This window comes from Salvelinus alpinus, chromosome 5 (assembly GCF_045679555.1).
Source record: "Salvelinus alpinus chromosome 5, SLU_Salpinus.1, whole genome shotgun sequence".
Lineage (NCBI taxonomy): Eukaryota > Metazoa > Chordata > Actinopteri > Salmoniformes > Salmonidae > Salvelinus > Salvelinus alpinus.
Genome location: NC_092090.1, coordinates 10,779,438 through 10,803,902, shown reverse-complemented (window position 1 = coordinate 10,803,902; position 24,465 = coordinate 10,779,438). Strand labels below are relative to the sequence as shown.

General features: G+C 42.7%; 1 protein-coding gene across 1 annotated transcript; it reads right to left on the bottom strand.

Moving 5' to 3' along the window:
* Positions 1-6,301: 6,301 nt before the first annotated feature.
* crybgx (crystallin beta gamma X) lies at positions 6,302-15,877 on the bottom strand. Its single transcript, XM_071400554.1, has 6 exons — positions 15,782-15,877; positions 14,096-14,144; positions 12,953-13,074; positions 11,788-11,923; positions 11,308-11,447; positions 6,302-6,863 (listed from the first exon to the last, which is right to left on the bottom strand). Exons 1-6 carry the CDS (start codon positions 15,823-15,825, stop codon positions 6,728-6,730), a joined length of 627 nt encoding a protein of 208 aa, XP_071256655.1. The 5' UTR covers positions 15,826-15,877; the 3' UTR covers positions 6,302-6,727.
* Positions 15,878-24,465: the final 8,588 nt, after the last annotated feature.

Here is a 24,465-nt window from a genome sequence, read left to right as displayed (position 1 = left end):
GAGTTCAATTGTTTGGATTAGTGTGTGTGTGTGTGTGTGTGTGTGTGTGTGTGTGTGTGTGTGTGTGTGTGTGTGTGTGTGTGTGTGTGTGTGTGTGTGTGTGTGTGTGTGTGTGTGTGTGTGTGTGTGTGTGTGTGTGTGTGTGTGTGTGTGTGTGTGTGTGTGTGTGTATTCTGATGTTGGGTGTATTCCCATCTATTTATAAGTCAGAGCAATACTCTCTCTGTCTCCGCCCCGGGCTAGGACTGACATGTTGTCTGTGTCAATAACAACACACCACAATGTTATTTGTGTGTGTGAGTGTGTGTCTGAGCATGTGTGTGTGTTTGTGAGAGGAAGAGAGAGAGAGAGGAACATGTGTGAGTAGATTTAAGATGTGGTGGTGAACAGAACAGCAGCAACCTCGGCCTCCCGCCAACAGAATATCTCTGTTGTAAAACCAGCGGGAACAGTAATGTGATGTGTTCCAGTGTTCTTTTAGAGTGGATTCAGAAGACATTCTCATTCTAGAACCAGCTTCCGTCTCATTATATATATAACAGTAATGTGATGTGTTCCAGAGTTCTTTTAGAGTGGATTCTGAAGACATTCTCATTCTAGAAGCAGCTTCCGTCTCATTATATATATAACAGTAATGTGATGTGTTCTAATGTTCTTTTACAGTGGATTCTGAAGACATTCTCATTCTAGAAGCAGCTTCCGTCTCATTATATATATAACAGTAATGTGATGTGTTCCAGAGTTCTTTTAGAGTGGATTCTGAAGACATTCTCATTCTAGAAGCAGCTTCCGTCTCATTATATATATAACAGTAATGTGATGTGTTCTAATGTTCTTTTACAGTGGATTCTGAAGACATTCTCATTCTAGAAGCAGCTTCCGTCTCATTATATATATAACAGTAATGTGATGTGTTCCAGTGTTCTTTTAGAGTGGATTCTGAAGACATTCTCATTCTAGAAGCAGCTTCCGTCTCATTATATATATAACAGTAATGTGATGTGTTCCAGTGTTCTTTTAGAGTGGATTCTGAAGACATTCTCATTCTAGAAGCAGCTTCCGTCTCATTATATATATAACAGTAATGTGATGTGTTCTGACCTGGAAATTCCACCACTGCTCATTAACTGTATATGTCCAATAATATGTTATTAACATATAATATGTGTCATAATAATCTAGAATTTTGCTTCCCGAGTAGCGCAGCGGTCTACGGCACTACGGTCCTGCATCGCAGTGCTAGAGGCATCACTACAGATCTGGGTTTGATCCCGGGCTGTGTCACAACCGGTCGTGATCGGGAGTCCCATGGGGCGGCTCACAATTGGCCCAGCGTTGTCCGGGTTAGGGGAGGGTTTGGACGGGGGGGGCTTTACTTGGCTCATCGCGCTCTAGCGACTCCTTGTGGCGGGCCGGGCGCCTGCAGGCTGACCTCGTCGTCAGTTGAACGGTGTTTCCTCTAACACATTGGTGCGGCTAGCTTTCGGAGTTATGTGGGAGGATGTTAAGAACCGTGGTTTGGTGGGTCATGTTTTGGAGGACGCATGACTCGACCTTCGCCCCCCCGAGCCCGTTGGGGAGTTGCAGCGATAATTAAACCACGATTACTACAAGTTTACATAGCTGGCCGCTGGACCAACCTTACCAATCTAAAACAAATGTTAGCTGACATGGGATAATTGAGTGACTGTCAGTGACTCACATAACAAGAGAAAAACTGATGCGTAACCAAATGTCAACATTCTGCACCTTGTGTATTCTACTATTCTAACTGAACAGTATGTCGAGATCACGACTGAGTAAAAAAATAAATATACAGTATATAACTACAGTACTGGGCAAACGTTTTAGAACACCTACTCATTCAAGGGTTTTTCTTTATTTTTACTATTTTCTACATTGTAGAATAATAGTGAAGACATCAAAACTATGAAATAACACATATGGAATCATGTAGTAACCAAAAAAGTGCTAAACAAATCAAAATATATTTTATATTTGAGATTCTTCAAAGTAGCCACCCTTTGCCTTGATGACAGCTTTGTACACTCTTGGAATTCTCTCAACCAGCTTCATGAGGTAGTCACCTGGAATGCATTTCAATTAACAGGTGTGCCTTGTTAAAAGTTAATTCGTGGAATTTATTTCCTTAATGCGTTTGAGCCAATCAGTTGTGTTGTGACAAGGTAGGGGTGGTATACAGAACATAGCCCTATTTCGTAAAAGACCATGTCCATATTATGACAAGAACAGCTCAAATAAGCAAACGACATTCCATCATTACTTTAAATCAGTCAATATGGAAAATGTCAAGAACTTTGAAAGTTTCTTCAAGTGCAATCCCACAAACCAACAGTCGCTATGATGAAACTGGCTCTCATGAGGACCACCACAGGAATGGAAGACCCAGAGTTATTTGATAAAATGCTGGGTTCGTTGTCTGAGTCAGGCGCAGGACACAGGTTTGAGAAAAACACAACAGTCTTTACTCAAAATATTATACAAAACCGGAATATCTCCAACATGGAAACTTAACAAATAGAGAAAACCCTCCAACACACACGGTAACACAGAACAATCACGGACAAAACAGAAAGGTAGACGAGAGGGTAAATAAGGAACATAATAAGGGAATAGAAATCAGATGTGCGTAATCAAGACAGAACAAAAGGAAAAAGGAAACATGGATCGGTGATGACTAGAAAGCCGGTGACGTCGACCGCCGAACGCCGCCCGAACAAGGAGAGGAGCCGACCTCAGCCGAAGTCGTGACAAGTTACCTCTGCTGCAGAGGATAAGTTCATTAGAGTTACCAGCATCAGAAATTGCAGCCGAAATAAATGCTTCACACTTCACACTAATGTGTTATTAGTAGTATCTGCTCTGCATACTGTATGTGTTATTAGTAGTATCTGCTCTGCATACTGTATGTGTTAGTAGTAGTATCTGCTCTGCATACTGTATGTGTTAGTAGAAGTATCTGCTCTACATACTGTATGTGTTATTAGTAGTATCTGCTCTGCATACTGTATGTGTTATTAGTAGTATCTGCTCTGCATTCTGTATGTGTTAGTAGTATCTTCTCTGCATACTGTATGTGTTATTAGTAGTATCTGCTCTACATTCTGTGTGTGTTAGTAGTAGTATCTGCTCTGCATACTGTATGTGTTATTAGTAGTATCTGCTCTGCATACTGTATGTGTTAGTAGAAGTATCTGCTCTACATACTGTATGTGTTATTAGTAGTATCTGCTCTACATACTGTATGTGTTATTAGTATCTGCTCTGCATACTGTATGCGTTATTAGTAGTATCTGCTCTGCATACTGTATGTGTTATTAGTAGTATCTGCTCTACATACTGTATGTGTTATTAGTAGTATCTGCTCTACATACTGTATGTGTTATTAGTAGTATCTGCTCTGCATACTGTATGTGTTATTAGTAGTATCTGCTCTACATACTGTATGTGTTATTAGTAGTATCTGCTCTACATACTCTATGTGTTAGTAGTAGTATCTGCTCTGCATACTGTATGTGTTATTAGTAGTATCTGCTCTACATACTGTATGTGTTATTAGTAGTATCTGCTCTGCATACTGTATGTGTTATTAGTAGTATCTGCTCTACATACTGTATGTGTTATTAGTAGTATCTGCTCTACATACTGTATGTATTATTAGTAGTATCTGCTCTGCATACTGTATGTGTTATTAGTAGTATCTGCTCTGCATACTGTATGTGTTATTAGTAGTATCTGCTCTACATACTGTATGTGTTATTAGTAGTATCTGCTCTACATACTCTATGTGTTAGTAGTAGTATCTGCTCTACATACTGTATGTGTTAGTAGTAGTATCTGCTCTGCATACTCTATGTGTTAGTAGTAGTATCTGCTCTACATACTGTATGTGTTAGTAGTAGTATCTGCTCTACATACTCTATGTGTTAGTAGTAGTATCTGCTCTACATACTGTATGTGTTAGTAGTAGTATCTGCTCTACATACTGTATGTGTTAGTAGTAGTATCTGCTCTGCATACTGTATGTGTTAGTAGTAGTATCTGCTCTACATACTGTATGTGTTAGTAGTAGTATCTGCTCTACATACTGTATGTGTTAGTAGTAGTATCTGCTCTACATACTCTATGTGTTAGTAGTAGTATCTGCTCTACATACTCTATGTGTTAGTAGTAGTATCTGCTCTACATACTGTATGTGTTAGTAGTAGTATCTGCTCTACATACTCTATGTGTTAGTAGTAGTATCTGCTCTACATACTGTATGTGTTAGTAGTAGTATCTGCTCTACATACTGTATGTGTTAGTAGTAGTATCTGCTCTACATACTCTATGTGTTAGTAGTAGTATCTGCTCTACATACTGTATGTGTTAGTAGTAGTATCTGCTCTACATACTGTATGTGTTAGTAGTAGTATCTGCTCTACATACTGTATGTGTTATTAGTAGTATCTGCTCTACATACTGTATGTGTTAGTAGTAGTATCTGCTCTACATACTGTATGTGTTAGTAGTAGTATCTGCTCTACATACTCTATGTGTTAGTAGTAGTATCTGCTCTACATACTGTATGTGTTAGTAGTAGTATCTGCTCTACATACTGTATGTGTTAGTAGTAGTATCTGCTCTACATACTGTATGTGTTAGTAGTAGTATCTGCTCTACATACTGTATGTGTTAGTAGTAGTATCTGCTCTACATACTGTATGTGTTAGTAGTAGTATCTGCTCTACATACTGTATGTGTTAGTAGTAGTATCTGCTCTACATACTGTATGTGTTAGTAGTAGTATCTGCTCTACATACTGTATGTGTTATTAGTAGTATCTGCTCTACATACTGTATGTGTTAGTAGTAGTATCTGCTCTACATACTGTATGTGTTAGTAGTAGTATCTGCTCTACATACTCTATGTGTTAGTAGTAGTATCTGCTCTACATACTGTATGTGTTAGTAGTAGTATCTGCTCTACATACTGTATGTGTTAGTAGTAGTATCTGCTCTACATACTGTATGTGTTATTAGTAGTATCTGCTCTACATACTGTATGTGTTAGTAGTAGTATCTGCTCTACATACTGTATGTGTTAGTAGTAGTATCTGCTCTACATACTCTATGTGTTAGTAGTAGTATCTGCTCTACATACTGTATGTGTTAGTAGTAGTATCTGCTCTACATACTGTATGTGTTAGTAGTAGTATCTGCTCTACATACTGTATGTGTTAGTAGTAGTATCTGCTCTACATACTGTATGTGTTAGTAGTAGTATCTGCTCTACATACTGTATGTGTTAGTAGTAGTATCTGCTCTACATACTGTATGTGTTAGTAGTAGTATCTGCTCTACATACTGTATGTGTTAGTAGTAGTATCTGCTCTACATACTGTATGTGTTAGTAGTAGTATCTGCTCTACATACTGTATGTGTTATTAGTAGTATCTGCTCTACATACTGTATGTGTTAGTAGTAGTATCTGCTCTACATACTGTATGTGTTAGTAGTAGTATCTGCTCTACATACTCTATGTGTTAGTAGTAGTATCTGCTCTACATACTGTATGTGTTAGTAGTAGTATCTGCTCTACATACTGTATGTGTTAGTAGTAGTATCTGCTCTACATACTGTATGTGTTAGTAGTAGTATCTGCTCTACATACTGTATGTGTTATTAGTAGTATCTGCTCTACATACTGTATGTGTTATTAGTAGTATCTGCTCTACATACTGTATGTGTTATTAGTAGTATCTGCTCTACATACTCTATGTGTTAGTAGTAGTATCTGCTCTACATACTGTATGTGTTATTAGTAGTATCTGCTCTGCATACTCTATGTGTTAGTAGTAGTATCTGCTCTACATACTGTATGTGTTATTAGTAGTATCTGCTCTACATACTGTATGTGTTATTAGTAGTATCTGCTCTGCATACTCTATGTGTTATTAGTAGTATCTGCTCTGCATACTGTATGTGTTATTAGTAGTATCTGCTCTACATACTGTATGTGTTATTAGTAGTATCTGCTCTACATACTCTATGTGTTAGTAGTAGTATCTGCTCTACATACTGTATGTGTTATTAGTAGTATCTGCTCTGCATACTGTATGTGTTAGTAGTAGTATCTGCTCTACATACTCTATGTGTTAGTAGTAGTATCTGCTCTACATACTGTATGTGTTAGTAGTAGCAGGGTTTTCTATCAACCTGTGAGAAAATATACCACAATGAATTCACCAATTACATCATCATCACAACCCTGATAACAAAACAACACGCAACACGAGCAATTGTCTTTTTACTGTTTATTATTAAAATAGGTTTCTGGTAGTTTTGCATAATGTGTGTGTGTGTATTAAGCTGACAGAGTGTGTGTGTCAGGTGGAAGGGGTGCTGGTGGGGAGTCCTCCTGTTGGTTTGTGGGATTAGGGCATGGGGGGTTTACGAGGTTAGGGGGCTTACAGAGGGTTTTCTTATGAATTTTTTAACCTTTATTTAACTAGGCAAGTCAGTTAAGAACAAATGCTTATTTACAATGACGGCCTACCCCGGCCAAGCCCTAACCCGGACGACGCTGGGCCAATTGTGCGCCGCCCTATGGGACTCCAAATCACGGCCGGTTGTGATACATCCTGGAATCGAACCAGTTCTGTAGTGACGCCTCTAGCACTGAGATGCAGTGCCTTAGACCGCTGCGCACCTCTGTAGTTAGTTGGTTAGTTATTGAAGCGGACCCGTCGCATGGAGCCCACGGTGCTGCTCTGGGAGCCCCAGTCAGAGGCGTTGTTGTAGTCACGTTTCTCCAAGACATAGTGGGGACCTCTGTAGTTAGGCTCCTGGTACACCACCCAGCTGAAGAGACAGGCAGGCAGGCAGACAGACAGGAAGGGAGGCAGGCAGGCAGACAGACAGACAGGAAGGGAGGCAGGCAGGCAGACAGACAGACAGACAGACAGGAAGGGAGGCAGGCAGACAGGCAGGCAGACAGACAGACAGACAGACAGACAGACAGACAGACAGACAGACAGACAGACAGACAGGCAGGCAGGCAGGATGGAAGGCAGGCAGGGACAGAAAAAGAAACGGGGTGATTAGAGACATATCACATTAGTTCCTTAACTCCTTCAACTAGAGCTTGTAGGTTACAACTTTGGGATTAACCCATTGATTCTACTGGGCCAGGTCAACTGGATTATCCCATTGATTCTACTGGGCCAGGTCAACTGGATTATCCCATTGATTCTACTGGGCCAGGTCAACTGGATTATCCCATTGATTCTACTGGGCCAGGTCAACTGGATTATCCCATTGATTCTACTGGGCCAGGTCAACTGGATTATCCCATTGATTCTACTGGGCCAGGTCAACTGGATTATCCCATTGATTCTACTGGGCCAGGTCAACTGGATTATCCCATTGATTCTTCTGGGCCAGGCCAACTGGATTATCCCATTGATTCTACTGGGCCAGGTCAACTGGATTATCCCATTGATTCTACTGGGCCAGGTCAACTGGATTATCCCATTGATTCTACTGGGCCAACTAAATCAAACATCGCTAAAGGACAGTATTTGACGTGTGTTTAGCTGCGTTTACATTACTGACCCATGACGGCAAGACGGAACTGGATGTCATGGTAGAGCTAAACCAGATGTTTGCCCTCGAAACTACTACAACGATGTTAGCCCTTGAAAATATATATATACGTATATTTTCAATATATAGTCATTGTATTATCAGGATATACAGTATTTAGAAACATCACATAGAGCCTAGCAAATAAGTTTAGTGGTTTAAAGAGCTGTAATCATTCTGTTTGGAGGTTTAAAGAGCTGTAATCATTCTGTTTAGTGGTTTAAAGAGCTGTAATCATTCTGTTTAGTGGTTTAAAGAGATGTAATCATTCTGTTAAGTGGTTTAAAAAGCTGTAATCATTCTGTTTAGTGGTTAAAGAGCTGTAATCATTCTGTTTAGTGGTTTAAAGAGCTGTACTCATTCTGTTTAGTGGTTTAAAGAGCTGTAATCATTCTGTTTAGTGGTTTAAAGAGCTGTAATCATTCTGTTTAGAGGTTTAAAGAGCTGTAATCATTCTGTTTAGAGGTTTAAAGAGATGTAATCATTCTGTTTCGTGGTTTAAAGAGCTGTAATCATTCTGTTTAGTGATTTAAAGAGCTGTAATCATTCTGTTTAGAGGTTTAAAGAGCTGTAATCATTCTGTTTAGTGGTTTAAAAAGCTGTAATCATTCTGTTTAGTGGTTTAAAGAGCTGTAATCATTCTGTTTAGTGGTTTAAAGAGCTGTAATCATTCTGTTTAGTGGTTTAAACAGCTGTAATCATTCTGTTTAGATGTTTAAAGAGCTGTAATCATTCTGTTTCGTGGTTTAAAGAGCTGTAATCATTCTGTTTAGTGATTTAAAGAGCTGTAATCATTCTGTTTAGAGGTTTAAAGAGCTGTAATCATTCTGTTTAGTGGTTTAAAAAGCTGTAATCATTCTGTTTAGTGGTTTAAAGAGCTGTAATCATTCTGTTTAGTGGTTTAAAGAGCTGTAATCATTCTGTTTAGTGGTTTAAACAGCTGTAATCATTCTGTTTAGTGGTTTAAAGAGATGTAATCATTCTGTTTAGTGGTTTAAAGAGCTGTAATCATTCTGTTTTGAGGTTTAAAGAGCTGTAATCATTCTGTTTGGAGGTTTAAAGAGCTGTAATCATTCTGTTTGGAGGTTTAAAGAGCTGTAATCATTCTGTTTAGAGGTTTAAAGAGCTGTAATCATTCTGTTTGGAGGTTTAAAGAGCTGTAATCATTCTGTTTAGTGGTTTAAAGAGCTGTAATCATTCTGTTTAGTGGTTTAAAGAGCTGTAATCATTCTGTTTGGTGGTTTAAAGAGCTGTAATCATTCTGTTTGGAGATTTAAAGAGCTGTAATCATTCTGTTTAGAGGTTTAAAGAGCTGTAATCGTTCTGTTTAGAGGTTTAAAGAGCTGTAATCATTCTGTTTAGAGGTTTAAAGAGCTGTAATCATTCTGTTTAGAGGTTTAAAGAGCTGTAATCATTCTGTTTAGAGGTTTAAAGAGCTGTAATCAATCTGTTTAGATGTTTAAAGAGCTGTAATCGTTCTGTTTAGAGGTTTAAAGAGCTGTAATCATTCTGTTTGGTGGTTTAAAGAGCTGTAATCATTCTGTTTAGTGGGTTAAAGAGCTGTAATCATTCTGTTTGGAGGTTTAAAGAGCTGTAATCATTCTGTTTAGAGGTTTAAAGAGCTGTAATCATTCTGTTTAGAGGTTTAAAGAGCTGTAATCGTTCTGTTTAGAGGTTTAAAGAGCTGTAATCGTTCTGTTTGGAGGTTTAAAGAGCTGTAATCATTCTGTTTGGAGGTTTAAAGAGCTGTAATCATTCTGTTTGGAGGTTTAAAGAGCTGTAATCATTCTGTTTGGTGGTTTAAAGAGCTGTAATCATTCTGTTTGGAGGTTTAAAGAGCTGTAATCATTCTGTTTGGTGGTTTAAAGAGCTGTAATCATTCTGTTTGGTGGTTTAAAGAGCTGTAATCATTCTGTTTAGAGGTTTAAAGAGCTGTAATCATTCTGTTTAGAGGTTTAAAGAGCTGTAATCATTCTGTTTAGATGTTTAAAGAGCTGTAATCATTCTGTTTGGTGGTTTAAAGAGCTGTAATCATTCTGTTTAGAGGTTTAAAGAGATGTAATCATTATGTTTAGTGGTTTAAAGAGATGTAATCATTCTGTTTAGTGGTTTAAAGAGCTGTAATCATTCTGTTTAGAGGTTTAAAGAGCTGTAATCATTCTGTTTGGTGGTTTAAAGAGCTGTAATCATTCTGTTTAGAGGTTTAAAGAGATGTAATCATTCTGTTTGGTGGTTTAAAGAGCTGTAATCATTCTGTTTAGAGGTTTAAAGAGCTGTAATCATTCTGTTTGGAGGTTTAAAGAGATGTAATCATTCTGTTTGGAACTTTGGATGTAAGCTAGGATGTTTCTCAAACAAGCAAGACTTTCTATGAGTGGATAATGTGTATGAATATTAGGACCTGGGAGGTCTGGGAGGTATCAGTGAAACAAAAGGCAAGGGCCTTCACTGCAGACCTGAGGTGCATTCAACAAGGGAAATAGTTTGCGAATGTTAGCTAACGTTAGCTAAAACATTCCATTTGTTTTGTATCAGCATCGAACGTTAGCTAACCTTGACTAACAGTCAGACAAGGTAGTGTGCGGAAAACACGTCTGTTTGGGGTCTAAACTGACGCTACAAATAGTTCTGGTAGGTCCTGGTAGGTCTAGGAAGATAGAGGCAGCCCTGTTCAGACTGTATATTATAGAGGACTACTTACGCTCCTCCCAGGACACGGATAGAGGCAGCCCTGTTCAGACTGTATATTATAGAGGACTACTTACGCTCCTCCCAGGACACGGATAGAGGCAGCCCTGTTCAGACTGTATATTATAGAGGACTACTTACGCTCCTCCCAGGACACGGATAGAGGCAGCCCTGTTCAGACTGTATATTATAGAGGACTACTTACGCTCCTCCCAGGACACGGATAGAGGCAGCCCTGTTCAGACTGTATATTATAGAGGACTACTTACGCTCCTCTCAGGACACGGATAGAGGCAGCCCTGTTCAGACTGTATATTATAGAGGACTACTTACGCTCCTCCCAGGACACGGATAGAGGCAGCCCTGTTCAGACTGTATATTATAGAGGACTACTTACGCTCCTCCCAGGACACGGATAGAGGCAGCCCTGTTCAGACTGTATATTATAGAGGACTACTTACGCTCCTCCCAGGACACGGATAGAGGCAGCCCTGTTCAGACTGTATATTATAGAGGACTACTTACGCTCCTCCCAGGACACGGATAGAGGCAGCCCTGTTCAGACTGTATATTATAGAGGACTACTTACGCTCCTCTCAGGACACGGATAGAGGCAGCCCTGTTCAGACTGTATATTATAGAGGACTACTTACGCTCCTCCCAGGACACGGATAGAGGCAGCCCTGTTCAGACTGTATATTATAGAGAACTACTTACACTCCTCCCAGGACACGGATAGAGGCAGCTCTGTTCAGACTGTATATTATAGAGGACTACTTACGCTCCTCCCAGGACACGGATAGAGGCAGCCCTGTTCAGACTGTATATTATAGAGGACTACTTACGCTCCTCCCAGGACACGGATAGAGGCAGCCCTGTTCAGACTGTATATTATAGAGGACTACTTACACTCCTCCCAGGACACGGATAGAGGCAGCTCTGTTCAGACTGTATATTATAGAGGACTACTTACGCTCCTCCCAGGACACGGATAGAGGCAGCCCTGTTGAGACTGTAGCGAGTCATCATGTTGGGTATGTCATCCTGTAGTTCTGTCCTCTTACCAGAGAACCCAGCCCTCTCAAACAGATGGGCTCGGGCAGGAGACGAGTCCTGGGAGAGACGATAGAGGGTTAGTGTGTGTGTGTTTGTCCCAGTCTGTGTGGGTCGTCCTCAGGGGATAATTGTACCAGGTTGGCCAATAACAGAAACTAGCAGCTACTCATTTTAGTTTGAGAGTATTTCCCCTGTGTGTGTGTGTGTGTGTGTGTGTGTGTATGTGTGTATGTGTGTGTGTGTGTGTGTGTGTGTGTGTGTGTGTGTGTGTGTGTGTGTGTGTGTGTGTGTGTGTGTGTGTGTGTGTGTGTGTGTGTGTGTGTGTGTGTGTGTGTGTGTGTGTGTGTGTGTGTGTGTGTGTGTTCAAATGCCTCTCTGTGGGTCCTCTCCGTCTCACCTGTTTGACTGAGCGCACCGAGGAGACATGGTCCACCTGGGCACACCACTTGTCGTAGCAGTTGTACTCTCCCTTCTCTGCCATGTCCCACAGGTACTGACGCCCTCTGAAGTTCTCCTGCTCGTAGCCCACCCATCTGGACCACACACACACAGACACAACCTCTGAACAGTGGAACAATGACTGCAGAGAACAACAGTGTGGTGGAGGGGAAAGCTGGGGACACGATACATCTATATGTCTTAGGATAAACACATTAGGAATGTAATTGTAAAAGAACAGGATTGGCCAGATCTGAATTACTGCAATGATACTGAAAATCATTTCCTGCTCGGAGAAGAATAAACTATATTCTGTTTGATTATATTCTCTTTTGTTCTGAATGATATTGGTATTTTTGAAGTGAACATGTATTTCTGTTAAGGTGATATAATCCAGAGTTTTCTATACAGAACGTGTGTCATTTTGCAATGACATATTAATGTCACTAGGTGGCTCCACTCCACTTATGATCCATCTCCACAGAGCCCCAACGCTCCATCTCCACAGAGCCCCAACGCTCCATCTCCACAGAGCCCTAACCCACTTACCCTCCATCTCCACAGAGCCCTAACCCACTTACCCTCCATCTCCACAGAGCCCTAACCCACTAACACTCCATCTCCACAGAGCCCTAACCCTAACCCACTAACCCTCCATCTCCACAGAGCCCTAACCCACTAACCCTCCATCTCCACAGAGCCCTAACCCACTAACCATCTCCACAGAGCCCTAACCCTAACCCACTAACCCTCCATCTCCACAGAGCCCTAACCCACTAACCCTCCATCTCCACAGAGCCCTAACCCTAACCCACTTACCCTCCATCTCCACAGAGCCCTAACCCTAACCCACGTACCCTCCATCTCCACAGAGCCCTAACCCACTTACCCTCCATCTCCACAGAGCCCTAACCCACTTACCCTCCATCTCCACAGAGCCCTAACCCACTTACCCTCCATCTCCACAGAGCCCTAACCCACTTACCCTCCATCTCCACAGAGCCCTAACCCTAACCCACGTACCCTCCATCTCCACAGAGCCCTTACGCTCCATCTCCACAGAGCCCTAACTCTAACCCACTTACGCTCCATTCTCCACAGAGCCCTAACTCTAACCCACTTACGCTCCATTCTCCACCTGCACAGAGTTGCATCTCTCTGGGAAGTTCTTGTCGCTTAGTTTCTGGCAGTCGGCACTCAGGTCCAGACGTCTGCCGGCAAAATTACGCTGTTCGAAAAGGGTCACCTGACAACACAATAACAACACACAAAATAGCATCATCATCAACAACGGCCACGAAGTAAATATTAACAACTCTCTCTAACTTACTGACGTGGTACATGGGCTTTCTCTATGAAATAACTAACTTATTGATGTGGTACATGGGCTTTCTCTATGAAATAACTAACTTATTGATGTGGTACATCTCTATGAAATAACTAACTTATTGACATGGTACATGGGCTTTCTCTATGAAATAACTAACTTACTGACATGGTACATGGGCTTTCTCTATGAAATAACTAACTTACTGACGTGGTACATGGGCTTTCTCTATGAAAAAATTAACTTATTGATGTGGTACATGGGCTTTCTCTATGAAATTACTAACTTACTGACGTGGTACATGGGCTTTCTCTATGAAATAACTAACTTATTGATGTGGTACATGGGCTTTCTCTATGAAATAACTAACTTATTGATGTGGTACATGGGCTTTCTCTATGAAATAACTAACTTATTGATGTGGTACATGGGCTTTCTCTATGAAATAACTAACTTATTGACGTGGTACATGGTACATCTCTATGAAATAACTAACTTATTGACGTGGTACATCTCTATGAAATAACTAACTTACTGACATGGTACATCTCTATGAAATAACTAACTTATTGACGTGGTACATGGTACATCTCTATGAAATAACTAACTTACTGACGTGGTACATCTCTATGAAATAACTAACTTACTGACGTGGTACATGGTACATCTCTATGAAATAACTAACTTATTGACGTGGTACATGGGCTTTCTCTATGAAATAACTAACTTATTGACATGGTACATGGGCTTTCTCTATGAAATAACTAACTTATTGAAGTGGTACATGGGCTTTCTCTATGAAATAACTAACTTAATGACATGGTACATGGGCTTTCTCTATGAAATATCTAACTTATTGAAATATGTAAACATTTTTTATCTGATTTAAAAAGTCAGCTACGTTATCTTGTGTGTGGGACGAGGACGTGTTTGGACCTACCCTCCCACTGGACCCGTAGAAGGCACGTTGGAGCACAGACCCCAGCTTGCTACGGAGATAGGATGGAGGGATCTCTAATTAAACACATGAACTTCAGACATGACCTTTGTCCACAGCACCTTTGCCAGCTATCTGACTCAGATGTACACTGCTGACAGGAGCTACTAGAAGGGTCACCGACCCTGGACACATTCATATGCTAAACACAGCTTATAGGTCACACACTCATGGTGCATTATTGTAAACACACACACACACGCATACACACACACATACACACACACACACACATCAATAATCTTGCTGTGTTCAGATAAGGGACAGCATGTAACTGTGACAAAAACATTTATTTGATCTATAGAGCCTGTGATTATACTTTAAAGACGGAATGGTTATCTGTGAACTTTGTACTTTTTGTTCAGTAATAATGGTCTAATGTAATTTTAGTGCGGGTACCAAATGGTACCCTATTCCCTATGTAGCGCACTACTTTTGACCAGACCTGTATGAGCTGTATGGGGCACTACATAGGGAATAGGGTGCCATTAAAATCAGGCCATTATGACAAACTACAATTGTGTTTCAATCCTTTCCCTATAAACAGGAATCAGGCTAGCCATCACAGGCTAGCCGTCATTCAAAATGATATGATTTAACGGGAATCAGGCTAGCCATCATTCAAAATGAGATGATTTAACAGGAATCAGGCTAGCCATCACAGGATAGCCATCTTTCAAAATGAGATGATTTAACAGGAATCAGGCTAGCCATCACAGGCTAGCCATCTTTTAAAATGAGATGATTTAACGGGAATCAGGCTAGCCATCTTTCAAAATGAGATGATTTAACGGGAATCAGGCTAGCCATCACAGGCTAGCCATCATTCAAAATGAGATGATTTAGCAGGAATCAGGCTAGCCATCTTTCAAAATGAGATGATTTAACAGGAATCAGGCTAGCCATCTTTCAAAATTAGATGATTTAATGGGAATCAGGCTAGCCATCACAGGCTAGTCATCATTCAAAATGAGATGATTTAACAGGAATCAGGCTAGCCATCACAGGATAGCCATCTTTTAAAATGAGATGATTTAACAGGAATCAGGCTAGCCATCATTCAAATTTATATGATTTGGGTGACTTTTGGTGTCATGTGCATAGAGATCAGGGTTGGAGTCCATTTAATTTCAATTCCAGTCAGTTCAGAAAGTAAACCTAGTTCCAATTCCAATGTTCCTGAATTGTCTGGAATTGAAATGGAATTGACCCCAACTCTGATAGTGATCCTATAATCCTACAGGATTCTCTGTATCTATTTGTATGGTCACGTGTAACAGAGTCAGAGAGACGGTGGGCAACACAAACTAGAGGACAGAGAGGAACTATGGCTGTGTTTACACAGGCAGCACGATTCTGATCTTTAGCCCGATTATTGGTCAAAGAGCTGATCTGATTAGTCAAAAATATCAGTTAGAGAAGAAAATATCAGAATTGGGCTGCCTGTGTAAACACAGACATACGGACAGACACACAGACGGGCTTGGTGGGTGGGGGTCTGTAGAGGGGGGGGGGTCAGGGAATCACAGGGAACCCCCCCCCCCCCCCCCCCCCTCTTCCCCTATCTAACACCTCACCTAAACGGGACGGGCAGCACACCTGGCCCTGATCACAGCACTCTGAACATACCTGGTTTGTTGGACTAGTCCGTAGACTTTAGTGAAGATGTTCATGTCAGCTCCAAGAGGCCAGGAGAAAGACCTTTAAATACAGCGCTGTCCAGGTCACTGCTGACAGGAGCTACTAGAAGGGTCACCGACCCTGGACACATTCATATGCTAAACACAGCTCACAGGTCACACACACATGCTGCATTATTGTAAACACACACACACACAAACACACACACACACACACACACACACACACACACACACACACACACACATAGAAATGCAGACACAAATAAACACCCACCATAAACACAAATACACAGAAACACAGATTGAAGCATATGCGCTTTGTATCTGCACACACACACACACACACACACACACACACACACACACACACACACACACACACACACACACACACACACACACACACACACACACACACACACACACACACACACACCCTCTTTGACGCTGCGTATGTACTAACAGAACAGGGAGTGCAGTGCCAACAGTTTCACCTCCTAACAATTCAGCGTTTTTGGAACAATATGCCTTCCCTCCATGATAATAACTGTATTCAGTCTGGATGGCTGGGTGCAGGACAGGCTGTATAGCACTGCAGAGCTGAATGGAACCGTGCATCTGGCTGCTACTATGCAGAATGGAGGCTTCTGCCATGGACGTCTATGGTTATTCAGATCAATGCTTCCTGACTGGGTAAATAACTCAAACCCCCCCATCATACACATAGACATGCATTACATCAGAGTCACGTCTCCTTTTGTTGACGCCGTTGGCATACAAGAGGATATCTGTTATGATTCTGACCTCTCAACCTGCTAGGATGTGATAGGCTACTGTAGAACAGGACATTCCTCTCAACCTGCTAGGATGTGATAGGCTACTGTAGAACAGGACATTCCTCTCAACTGGCTAGGATGTGATAGGCTACTGTAGAACAGGACATTCCTCTCAACCTGCTAGGATGTGATAGGCTACTGTAGAACAGGACATTCCTCTCAACCTGCTAGGATGTGATAGGCTACTGTAGAACAGGACATTCCTCTCTCAACCTGCTAGGATGTGATAGGCTACTGTAGAACAGGACATTCCTCTCAACCTGCTAGGATGTGATAGGCTACTGTAGAACAGGACATTCCTCTCAACTGGCTAGGATGTGATAGGCTACTGTAGAACAGAACATTCCTCTCAACTGGCTAGGATGTGATAGGTTACTGTAGAACAGGACATTCCTCTCAACTGGCTAGGATGTGATAGGCTACTGTAGAACAGGACATTCCTCTCAACTGGCTAGGATGTGATAGGCTACTGTAGAACAGGACATTCCTCTCTCAACTGGCTAGGCTGTGATAGGCTACTGTAGAACAGGACATTCCTCTCTCAACCTGCTAGGATGTGATAGGCTACTGTAGAACAGGACATTCCTCTCTCAACTAGCTAGGATGTGATAGGCTACTGTAGAACAGGACATTCCTCTCAACTGGCTAGGATGTGATAGGCTACTGTAGAACAGGACATTCCTCTCTCAACTGACTAGGATGTGATAGGCTACTGTAGAACATGACATTCCTCTCAACCTGCTAGGATGTGATAGGCTACTGTAGAACAGGACATTCCTCTCTCAACTGGCTAGGATGTGATAGGCTACTGTAGAACAGGACATTCCTCTCAACTGACTAGGATGTGATAGGCTACTGTAGAACAGGACATTCCTCTCTCAACTGGCTATGATGTGATAGGCTACTGTAGAACAGGACATTCCTCTCTCAACCTGCTAGGATGTGATAGGCTACTGTAGAACAGGACATTCCTCTCTCAACCTGCTAGGATGTGATAGGCTACTGTAGAACAGGACATTCCTCTCAACTGGCTAGGATGTGATAGGCTACTGTAGAACAGGACATTCCTCTCTCAACCTGCTAGGATGTGATAGGCTACTGTAGAACAGGACATTCCTCTCAACTGACTAGGATGTGATAGGCTACTGTAGAACAGGACATTCCTCTCAACCTGCTAGGATGTGATAGGCTACTGTAGAACAGGACATTCCTCTCAACCTGCTAGGATGTGATAGGCTACTGTAGAACAGGACATTCCTCTCTCAACCTGCTAGGATGTGATAGGCTACTGTAGAACAGGACATTCCTCTCAACTAGCTAGGATGTGATAGGCTACTGTAGAACAGGACATTCCTCTCAACTGGCTAGGATGTGATAGGCTACTGTAGAACAGGACATTCCTCTCAACTAGCTAGGATGTGATAGGCTACTGTAGAACAGGACATTCCTCTCTCAACCTGCTAGGATGTGATAGGCTACTGTAGAACAGGACATTCCTCTCAACCTGCTAGGATGTGATAGGCTACTGTAGAACAGGACATTCCTCTCAACCTGCTAGGATGTGATAGGCTACTGTAGAACAGGACATTCCTCTCAACTGGCTAGGATGTGATAGGCTACTGTAGAACAGGACATTCCTCTCAACTGACTAGGATGTGATAGGCTACTGTAGAACAGGACATTCCTCTCTCAACCTGCTAGGATGTGATAGACTACTGTAGAACAGGACATTCCTCTCAACTGACTAGGATGTGATAGGCTACTGTAGAACAGGACATTCCTCTCTCAACCTGCTAGGATGTGATAGGCTACTGTAGAACAGAACATTCCTCTCAACTGGCTAGGATGTGATAGGCTACTGTAGAACAGGACATTCCTCTCTCAACTGGCTAGGATGTGATAGGCTACTGTAGAACAGGACATTCCTCTCAACTGACTAGGATGTGATAGGCTACTGTAGAACAGGACATTCCTCTCTCAACTAGCTAGGATGTGATAGGCTACTGTAGAACAGGACATTCCTCTCAACTGGCTAGGATGTGATAGGCTACTGTAGAACAGGACATTCCTCTCAACTGACTAGGATGTGATAGGCTACTGTAGAACAGGACATTCCTCTCTCAACTAGCTAGGATGTGATAGGCTACTGTAGAACAGGACATTCCTCTCTCAACTGGCTAGGATGTGATAGGCTACTGTAGAACAGGACATTCCTCTCTCAACCTGCTAGGATGTGATAGGCTACTGTAGAACAGGACATTCCTCTCAACTGGCTAGGATGTGATAGGCTACTGTAGAACAGGACATTCCTCTCACCTGGCTAGGATGTGATAGGCTACTGTAGAACAGGACATTCCTCTCTCAACTAGCTAGGATGTGATAGGCTACTGTAGAACAGGACATTCCTCTCAACTGGCTAGGATGTGATAGGCTACTGTAGAACAGGACATTCCTCTCTCAACCTGCTAGGATGTGATAGGCTACTGTAGAACAGGACATTCCTCTCAACCTGCTAGGATGTGATAGGCTACTGTAGAACAGGACATTCCTCTCAACTAGCTAGGATGTGATAGGCTACTGTAGAACAGAACATTCCTCTCAACTGGCTAGGATGTGATAGGTTACTGTAGAACAGGACATTCCTCTCAACTGGCTAGGATGTGATAGGCTACTGTAGAACAGGACATTCCTCTCAACTGGCTAGGATGTGATAGGCTACTGTAGAACAGGACATTCCTCTCTCAACTGGCTAGGCTGTGATAGGCTACTGTAGAACAGGACATTCCTCTCTCAACCTGCTAGGATGTGATAGGCTACTGTAGAACAGGACATTCCTCTCTCAACCTGCTAGGATGTGATAGGCTACTGTAGAACAGAACATTCCTCTCAACTGGCTAGGATGTGATAGGCTACTGTAGAACAGGACATTCCTCTCTCAACTGGCTAGGATGTGATAGGCTACTGTAGAACAGGACATTCCTCTCAACTGACTAGGATGTGATAGGCTACTGTAGAACAGGACATTCCTCTCTCAACTAGCTAGGATGTGATAGGCTACTGAGAACAGGACATTCCTCTCTCAACTGGCTAGGATGTGATAGGCTACTGTAGAACAGGACATTCCTCTCAACTGGCTAGGATGTGATAGGCTACTGTAGAACAGGACATTCCTCTCACCTGGCTAGGATGTGATAGGCTACTGTAGAACAGGACATTCCTCTCTCAACTAGCTAGGATGTGATAGGCTACTGTAGAACAGGACATTCCTCTCAACTGGCTAGGATGTGATAGGCTACTGTAGAACAGGACATTCCTCTCTCAACCTGCTAGGATGTGATAGGCTACTGTAGAACAGGACATTCCTCTCAACCTGCTAGGATGTGATAGGCTACTGTAGAACAGGACATTCCTCTCAACTAGCTAGGATGTGATAGGCTACTGTAGAACAGAACATTCCTCTCAACTGGCTAGGATGTGATAGGTTACTGTAGAACAGGACATTCCTCTCAACTGGCTAGGATGTGATAGGCTACTGTAGAACAGGACATTCCTCTCAACTGGCTAGGATGTGATAGGCTACTGTAGAACAGGACATTCCTCTCTCAACTGGCTAGGCTGTGATAGGCTAGTGTAGAACAGGACATTCCTCTCTCAACCTGCTAGGATGTGATAGGCTACTGTAGAACAGGACATTCCTCTCTCAACTAGCTAGGATGTGATAGGCTACTGTAGAACAGGACATTCCTCTCAACTGGCTAGGATGTGATAGGCTACTGTAGAACAGGACATTCCTCTCAACTGGCTAGGATGTGATAGGCTACTGTAGAACAGGACATTCCTCTCAACCTGCTAGGATGTGATAGGCTACTGTAGAACAGGACATTCCTCTCTCAACTGGCTAGGATGTGATAGGCTAGTGTAGAACAGGACATTCCTCTCAACTGGCTAGGATGTGATAGGCTACTGTAGAACAGGACATTCCTCTCAACTAGCTAGGATGTGATAGGCTACTGTAGAACAGGACATTCCTCTCAACTAGCTAGGATGTGATAGGCTACTGTAGAACAGGACATTCCTCTCAACTGGCTAGGATGTGATAGGCTACTGTAGAACAGGACATTCCTCTCAACTAGCTAGGATGTGATAGGCTACTGTAGAACAGGACATTCCTCTCAACTGGCTAAGATGTGATAGGCTACTGTAGAACAGGACATTCCTCTCAACTAGCTAGGATGTGATAGGCTACTGTAGAACAGGACATTCCTCTCAACTGGCTAGGATGTGATAGGCTACTGTAGAACAGGACATTCCTCTCAACTGGCTAGGATGTGATAGGTTACTGTAGAACAGGACATTCCTCTCAACTGGCTAGGATGTGATAGGCTACTGTAGAACAGGACATTCCTCTCAACTGGCTAGGATGTGATAGGCTACTGTAGAACAGGACATTCCTCTCTCAACTGGCTAGGCTGTGATAGGCTACTGTAGAACAGGACATTCCTCTCAACCTGCTAGGATGTGATAGGCTACTGTAGAACAGGACATTCCTCTCAACTAGCTAGGATGTGATAGGCTACTGTAGAACAGAACATTCCTCTCAACTGGCTAGGATGTGATAGGTTACTGTAGAACAGGACATTCCTCTCAACTGGCTAGGATGTGATAGGCTACTGTAGAACAGGACATTCCTCTCAACTGGCTAGGATGTGATAGGCTACTGTAGAACAGGACATTCCTCTCTCAACTGGCTAGGCTGTGATAGGCTACTGTAGAACAGGACATTCCTCTCTCAACCTGCTAGGATGTGATAGGCTACTGTAGAACAGGACATTCCTCTCTCAACTAGCTAGGATGTGATAGGCTACTGTAGAACAGGACATTCCTCTCAACTGGCTAGGATGTGATAGGCTACTGTAGAACAGGACATTCCTCTCAACTGGCTAGGATGTGATAGGCTACTGTAGAACAGGACATTCCTCTCAACCTGCTAGGATGTGATAGGCTACTGTAGAACAGGACATTCCTCTCTCAACTGGCTAGGATGTGATAGGCTAGTGTAGAACAGGACATTCCTCTCAACTGGCTAGGATGTGATAGGCTACTGTAGAACAGGACATTCCTCTCAACTAGCTAGGATGTGATAGGCTACTGTAGAACAGGACATTCCTCTCAACTAGCTAGGATGTGATAGGCTACTGTAGAACAGGACATTCCTCTCAACTGGCTAGGATGTGATAGGCTACTGTAGAACAGGACATTCCTCTCAACTAGCTAGGATGTGATAGGCTACTGTAGAACAGGACATTCCTCTCAACTGGCTAAGATGTGATAGGCTACTGTAGAACAGGACATTCCTCTCAACTAGCTAGGATGTGATAGGCTACTGTAGAACAGGACATTCCTCTCAACTGGCTAGGATGTGATAGGCTACTGTAGAACAGGACATTCCTCTCAACCTGCTAGGATGTGATAGGCTACTGTAGAACAGGACATTCCTCTCAACCTGCTAGGATGTGATAGGCTACTGTAGAACAGGACATTCCTCTCAACTGGCTAGGATGTGATAGGCTACTGTAGAACAGGACATTCCTCTCAACTAGCTAGGATGTGATAGGCTACTGTAGAACAGGACATTCCTCTCAACTGGCTAAGATGTGATAGGCTACTGTAGAACAGGACATTCCTCTCAACTAGCTAGGATGTGATAGGCTACTGTAGAACAGGACATTCCTCTCAACTGGCTAGGATGTGATAGGCTACTGTAGAACAGGACATTCCTCTCAACCTGCTAGGATGTGATAGGCTACTGTAGAACAGGACATTCCTCTCAACCTGCTAGGATGTGATAGGCTACTGTAGAACAGGACATTCCTCTCAACTGGCTAGGATGTGATAGGCTACTGTAGAACAGGACATTCCTCTCAACTAGCTAGGATGTGATAGGCTACTGTAGAACAGGACATTCCTCTCAACTGGCTAAGATGTGATAGGCTACTGTAGAACAGGACATTCCTCTCAACTAGCTAGGATGTGATAGGCTACTGTAGAACAGGACATTCCTCTCAACTGGCTAGGATGTGATAGGCTACTGTAGAACAGGACATTCCTCTCAACCTGCTAGGATGTGATAGGCTACTGTAGAACAGGACATTCCTCTCAACCTGCTAGGATGTGATAGGCTACTGTAGAACAGGACATTCCTCTCAACTGGCTAGGATGTGATAGGCTACTGTAGAACAGGACATTCCTCTCAACTGGCTAGGATGTGATAGGCTACTGTAGAACAGGACATTCCTCTCAACTGACTAGGATGTGATAGGCTACTGTAGAACAGGACATTCCTCTCTCAACTAGCTAGGATGTGATAGGCTACTGTAGAACAGGACATTCCTCTCTCAACTGGCTAGGATGTGATAGGCTACTGTAGAACAGGACATTCGTCTCTCAACCTGCTAGGATGTGATAGGCTACTGTAGAACAGGACATTCCTCTCAACTGGCTAGGATGTGATAGGCTACTGTAGAACAGGACATTCCTCTCAACTGGCTAGGATGTGATAGGCTACTGTAGAACAGGACATTCCTCTCTCAACTAGCTAGGATGTGATAGGCTACTGTAGAACAGGACATTCCTCTCAACTGGCTAGGATGTGATAGGCTACTGTAGAACAGGACATTCCTCTCTCAACTGACTAGGATGTGATAGGTTACTGTAGAACAGGACATTCCTCTCTCAACCTGCTAGGATGTGATAGGCTACTGTAGAACAGGACATTCCTCTCAACCTGCTAGGATGTGATAGGCTACTGTAGAACAGAACATTCCTCTCAACTGGCTAGGATGTGATAGGTTACTGTAGAACAGGACATTCCTCTCAACTGGCTAGGATGTGATAGGCTACTGTAGAACAGGACATTCCTCTCAACTGGCTAGGATGTGATAGGCTACTGTAGAACAGGACATTCCTCTCTCAACTGGCTAGGCTGTGATAGGCTACTGTAGAACAGGACATTCCTCTCTCAACCTGCTAGGATGTGATAGGCTACTGTAGAACAGGACATTCCTCTCTCAACTAGCTAGGATGTGATAGGCTACTGTAGAACAGGACATTCCTCTCAACTGGCTAGGATGTGATAGGCTACTGTAGAACAGGACATTCCTCTCAACTGGCTAGGATGTGATAGGCTACTGTAGAACAGGACATTCCTCTCTCAACTGGCTAGGCTGTGATAGGCTACTGTAGAACAGGACATTCCTCTCTCAACCTGCTAGGATGTGATAGGCTACTGTAGAACAGGACATTCCTCTCTCAACTAGCTAGGATGTGATAGGCTACTGTAGAACAGGACATTCCTCTCAACTGGCTAGGATGTGATAGGCTACTGTAGAACAGGACATTCCTCTCAACTGGCTAGGATGTGATAGGCTACTGTAGAACAGGACATTCCTCTCAACCTGCTAGGATGTGATAGGCTACTGTAGAACAGGACATTCCTCTCTCAACTGGCTAGGATGTGATAGGCTAGTGTAGAACAGGACATTCCTCTCAACTAGCTAGGATGTGATAGGCTACTGTAGAACAGGACATTCCTCTCAACTAGCTAGGATGTGATAGGCTACTGTAGAACAGGACATTCCTCTCAACTAGCTAGGATGTGATAGGCTACTGTAGAACAGGACATTCCTCTCAACTGGCTAGGATGTGATAGGCTACTGTAGAACAGGACATTCCTCTCTCAACCTGCTAGGATGTGATAGGCTACTGTAGAACAGGACATTCCTCTCAACCTGCTAGGATGTGATAGGCTACTGTAGAACAGGACATTCCTCTCAAC

Coding starts and splice junctions, on each gene's coding strand:
- crybgx (XM_071400554.1), bottom strand. CDS start 15,825: ATGAACATCTTCACTAAAGTCTACGGACTAGTCCAACAAACCAG. Junction 14,145..15,781: donor GGACTAGTCCAACAAACCAG/GTATGTTCAGAG, acceptor CTATCTCCGTAG/CAAGCTGGGGTCTGTGCTCC. Junction 13,075..14,095: donor TCTACGGGTCCAGTGGGAGG/GTAGGTCCAAAC, acceptor TTGTGTTGTCAG/GTGACCCTTTTCGAACAGCG.